The following is a 5715-nucleotide window of genomic DNA, read 5'->3' as shown; positions in this document are numbered from 1 at the left end:
GCTCAGTCTCCTGCCAGATGTTTTATGATTCAGACACTGAAACATGATCAGTGCTGAAACGTTTAGTTTTTCATTAATACCCAGCAACAACAGAGAACAGGGGTCAAGAAAGAAGATGAAGAGCAGAAAAAAACTGTTGAAAAGCAAATAATTATCAGGGGAAATGTCCACATTCTGAAACGAAACAGCAGGAGGCAGCTGCAGCGCAGGGTCGACAAACCCACTAAATGTTTTTCTAAATAAATTAACAGCTATGCTCACACAGTGCAGGAAATTGAAATGGGGACTGCAAATTTTTTCTCTTAAATTATTTGTGACTAGTTTGAGGAGTACATTTTTATCTAAAACTATCTAAAAGAAGAGCTTGTGCGGCAGAGTGTCATTTGTTTCTTATGGAGCCATGTAGCAGTAGTGTGATGAAATTATGGCTGAAAATATAAAGATAGAAGACAGTCAACATCTTGGTTCATTTCAAGCAGATTTAAAAACCACTTCTGGATAAACATGTTGGGGTCGATGGTAGTTTGGTGATCAGTGTTGCTGTTTGTAATTTTAAAGCTGCAGGTTTGAGCCCAGGTTGCATTAGGAAGGGCATCCAGCGTAAAACATTTGTCAAATCTTTGGTGCATGTTCACAAGTAAAAGATTATAAATAAATTATTCACATATTAATCATCACAATTTTCCGACCCCATGGTTGAAATGGGGAGTTATTGCTTTGAAAGTGTTCATCAGGAGTCTATTGTTTTAAATGAAAGAGGACCTCGGAGTTTCAGAGTCACCAGGAAGCTTTTTCACTTGGAAGGTGCTGACTTGTCAATATTTCTGGCTAAAGCCTGTTTCACAACAGCAGGCGGAAAGTCTTTTCAGCACATTTTGAGTCTGCAACTAACAGACAGGAACTGTGCTCAGCACACTGCAACTATTTAAGCTTTCATAGAAAACAAAAAGACAAGGAAGTCCTCAGGAGAGTCCAGAGTGCCATACTTCTGAGGACACATTATCCCAAATACTAAACATCGCAACATGTTTGTTTGCTTTGATTTTTTTCTTTAGAGGGAACTTTTTGAAATAATATATGTCAGCACACACACACACATACAGACACACACATTTCTCTGTCCTTGTGGGGACTTTCCATTGACTTCCATTCATTTTTTGGTAATTTTATATCCTAACCTAACCCTGACCATTTACCCTAAAATTAACCTCACAAGTACCTACCTGACGCCAAAACTAACCTAAACTCAAATCACACCTTGGTCCTAAACCTACCCCCCACCCAAAATCAGCCTCTAAAGTGGTGGGGACRGGGCTTTGGTCCCCACAAGGAGCATCCGGTCCCCACGTGYCTGCATTTTCCTGAAAAATCATCCCAACCAAGTAGCAAAAACATGGGCACACACACACACAAAATACAGTATAACAGGGCTATTCAATTGGCGGCCRGCGYGCCACATSCGGCCCGCGAATGACCAAASTTCGGCCCGCCAATTGGTTCATTCATCTCTTAAGCCCAAACCCCCGGMTTTCTACTTTAATTAATGTAAGTTCTTTTAYTTAAACARAGACWRGTTTGGTATCTAAAGAAGCATCAGAATCTTGGCTAGAAACTGGTAAAAACCATTTCTATAAACACTCAAGACAGTTAAAACTATAAGCAGTTGAAGATAAAATTTTGAAAGTGAAATTAAAATTGGTTTCAGTCAAGTCAGAGATGTCAAAATATTATTTGTGTCAAATAGGGGGCATAACGTGTTCTTTTTGTTTTTGATATTGTGTAATTATCACAACTTTTATAGGGTTCTGTATGTTGTARTCATGATTAAATGCAGCAAAATAAACTAATCCAAAGGTAACAGATCTTTGTWATACTTGGTTTATTTACATAAAAACTTTAATTACTGGATGTTCGGCCCCTCAGCTGTTGACCGGCAGTAACTGTGGCCCTCGGAGCAGTTTAGTTGAATAGCSCTGTAGTATAAGCAAAATCAAATCTGTTCAGATTTGATGTTACAACTCAGTTTTGAGTTAGTTGACTGCAAGTGGTTAGCTCTGACACTTCCGTTCTCATTTGGTGGTAAAATACGACATCTTTACCTGCAGATACACACATGTTGTTTTCTGACAGTGAGCTGTCACAATACTGGACACAACAGAAAAAAACTCAAAAATCACAGAAAAACTCCAATAAAATAACAAAAAGACAACTAAATGCTAATGCAAACACTACGCTTATAATTATTTTCCATGGTTCTGGATATGTCGTATTCACAACAGATGACAAGGACCGTTTTCTCGTGATAACGAGTTATGGTTTTCCTTGTGTATCATTCAGTAACCATGGAGATGGCTCGATGCCCTCAGCTGGTGACCGATAAAGTTTATTATATCATCAAGTTCAAGACCACTGTGTAAACGCCTGCTGAGCTGCAGRCGGGTCAGCAGTCTCCTTAAATCAGTGGTTCTCAATTCCGGTCCTCGTGACCCACTATCCTGCATGTTTTAGTCGTTTCCCTGCTCTGAAGCCTGCCAATCACTCATTCTAGGGTTGGGCAATATGGCCAAAAAAAAAAAAAAGATCACGATTAATTTTCTCATATCATCTGATCTCCATTAATATCACAATTTTTTTTGTTAACCTAAAAAATAAATAGCTACAGAAATAAAAATATATATATTGGCTGTTATTTCACTTTCACTAAAATAACAAATAGCTGGAGTTCAGTTGAACATGGAATTATTTTTGCAAGGTATTTAAAAAGGTATTTACCAAGAAAAAAAACATTTGTGTAAATCATAGAATTTCACATTAATTTTGTAAAATTAAAATTTTAGAATTGAATTTCACATTAAATATGCCATAAAGAAACATAAACCCTACAAACAGCATCAATTTGTGCACACTTGCCAACCGAATGTGATCTAAGCTCATTATTTTAGTTATAAGGAACCRCACACCCCCATGACCTCCTGTTMACAGCGCTTTATCAAACAATGGACCACACCGTTTCATTTTTTCTGAAAGAATCTGATTCCCAGCTTCTGAGCGTTCAGGAGTTTGCAGCGTCTCTCAGCTGCTGTTTGTGATGAGACTCTTAGAGGAAGTGGTCTTCATGTCGCATCCAGCCCATCGTGAGCCGATAAAACTTACAGAAAAGTTCTTCTCCAGATGAATGAAGAACCGCTGGGACATTGTTCTGTTCTAAACGTTACCCTGAGACTGCTTCATATTTTTGAAGGACGCTTTTGTTTTAGCGAGACACGTATCGCGGTTCACTTTTCTTCCCCTCTCCCTCTTTGTATGTGTCAGGAGAGGAGCTCACCCTGCGTGCCTGTTAGCAGGTAACAGCAGGTACAAGAAGCAACAGCAGCCAAAATACCCCAGAAACTCYCCCAAATAAGCYAACWCTGTGAGATTCAGCGTTTTATACTGGATTACTTTAGTTAATTCTGAGATTCTGTCCACATTTCCTTAGCAACTTATAAACAGAAGWGGAGCAGGAGAAGGTGGATTCTGATTGGCTGTTGTCGCGCACATTTCTGCCATGTTTGATCGAGGTAGAGGCTCACAGCTGATCACCGTGARTGACCTGAATTTTTTCCTCGATCAATAATCGCYATCAAATAAACACCCAGCCCTATAAGCCAAAGCAGCGAAACAAATAAAACATGCAGGATAGTGGGTCAAGAGGACCGGCACTGAGAACCACTGCCTTAAATGATGAGGTCAGATATGAAAGTTATCTGTAAATCGCTATTTCAGCCTGTGTAATAATACAAAAATGACACAAAATTATTAACAACTAGACATGGGTTTTTACGATGTAAAAACAAGTGTGCATTGCCATCTAGCATGGCTTTGCCTGCAGCGTTGGACTTGCAGAATGAACTTTGACCAAGTTCAAATGTGTTTTCTATACCAGCTTGMGSCTGTCACGTCAGCAGGTGTTTGTAATTAAGGTAAWTGTGTGACAATATGAAGTTTGAAGAGATTTTTTGTTAAAGTTGCATTAGCTGGGTTTTGAACCCTGATCTCGCACATGAAAGTCCATGACATAGACCATTAGAATGTTGGCGCTGTGGCAGGGTGTGGTGCCAGGGGTTGGTTTCTATGTGTGCAGAAAGAGGCCACATTGCCAATACAATTATTGATACTAAACTGCACAATATTACAATAGAGCAGTATTAAGACAATGATATGGTAAAACATCAAAATACAATCATATTAGTATTGTAAACACTGAGCTATTAAGATTAAATATAAAAAACTATGGTGCAGTACCAAGTTGATTACAGCTGGGGGCAGTATTGGACCATTACAAGGCCCCATTGACTGCCATTAAATGAATTTGGAATAAAGTTTAAACAGCAATATTTCAAAAACTACAAGTTGTACYGGTACCAAAAGGCATAGCAATCATTTGGCACAGGACCTTTACCCACCCAGGGAGTGAGGTCTCAATGCCYCCTCCTCTAGACAAACCGCCAGGCCGGGAGAAACCAAGGCCATGGACAAAATAGAGCCCATGGGACCACCAGAGAAGGGGACCACCAATCCATCCACCCCGGAGCCTTCCAGACCCCCCAGTCCCACAGCCAGCCCGCGACCTACAGAGGCCACCGAACCCCAGCAAGGAAGGTTAGGCTGGGAGTGCCTACCCAGSCGCCYGCYGRGCAAGGAGGCACCGAGAGCGAGCTCCGCCACCACTAAGGGACCAACCAGCCACTCCAGCACAGCCCCTGGCTGCCACCAAAGGCCATCCACACATCCCTCACCCCAGAAGAAATACTACACCCACCCCAACATTCATACAACTCTCAGAACATATAGCACCCTAGACACTCAGGCTGGGTTGACCCACCCCCTCCATGGGTCACTGGCCACCCAGCCACCACCATCCCACGGCCCACCAGTGCACCAAAATTGACAAATTTTAAAGTCATCTCCACTGGAAAGATAAACCTTCTAACTTAAGTCTCACAAGTTCCTGATTTATACAAAAAATACAATACCTATGGTATCGGTTGAAGAACCTTTTAAAAATGCTGAAGACAAGTGATAAAAACAAAGCTTCCTACCATCAGGATGACGATTATGCAAATATTTTTAGGGTCCTTCCAGAACTTGTCTCGAGGGATCACCTTGGCATAATGAACAATTCGAAAAGTAAAGACGAGCACACAGAGCAGCTCCACCAGCATGGTCGCCTGAAAAGACAGAACATAAAACTGACCCAACATATGAAAAACTGAAAAATAATTACTTTTTTTTTATAAAAAAGATAAAGTCAGCAAGTGTTTTTGAATATAAACAGGTGGGCGTGGGGGGTGGGGGGGTTAAAATGTTCTCTGTCAGCAGGTTAATACAATGATAGATGAGTCTTCTTTGTCTTTTGGRTGCTCCCTTRAGGGATCGCCACAGGAGATCATCTGCCTCCATCTCATCCTATCCTCTGCCTCCTCTACTGTTACACCAACCATCTCCATGTTTTTTCACTACATCCATGAATCTTCTCTGCGGTCTTCCTCTTCTCCTTCTGCCTGGCAGCTCCATATTCTTTCCCTTTTTTCCCCAACTAGCAACATAATGGATTCCTGTTTTGTTATATTTTATAAATATGTCCAAATTTACTGTGTGAGAAATCCACAATTTTCTGTTTTTTTAGTCAGTGTTTAATATAGCTGGCACAATAAATTTTTTAAAATATAATAA

General features: G+C 40.5%; 1 protein-coding gene across 1 annotated transcript in view; it reads right to left on the bottom strand.

Moving 5' to 3' along the window:
- The window catches only part of LOC106511018 (uncharacterized), a gene marked incomplete at its 3' end in the record, with an annotated part of 15696 nt that overhangs the window by 2966 nt on the left and 7015 nt on the right, over positions 1 to 5715 (bottom strand). The window contains 1 exon segment of the mRNA XM_013999755.1: positions 5082 to 5210. Within this exon segment, the coding sequence (XP_013855209.1) occupies positions 5082 to 5210 (129 nt within the window).

This window comes from Austrofundulus limnaeus, unplaced genomic scaffold (genome assembly GCF_001266775.1).
Source record: "Austrofundulus limnaeus strain Quisiro unplaced genomic scaffold, Austrofundulus_limnaeus-1.0 Scaffold2450, whole genome shotgun sequence".
In the NCBI taxonomy this organism is placed as follows: Eukaryota; Metazoa; Chordata; class Actinopteri; order Cyprinodontiformes; family Rivulidae; genus Austrofundulus; species Austrofundulus limnaeus.
The sequence above is the reverse complement of the archived record's forward strand: the minus strand, read 5'-3'. Positions and strand labels throughout refer to the sequence as shown.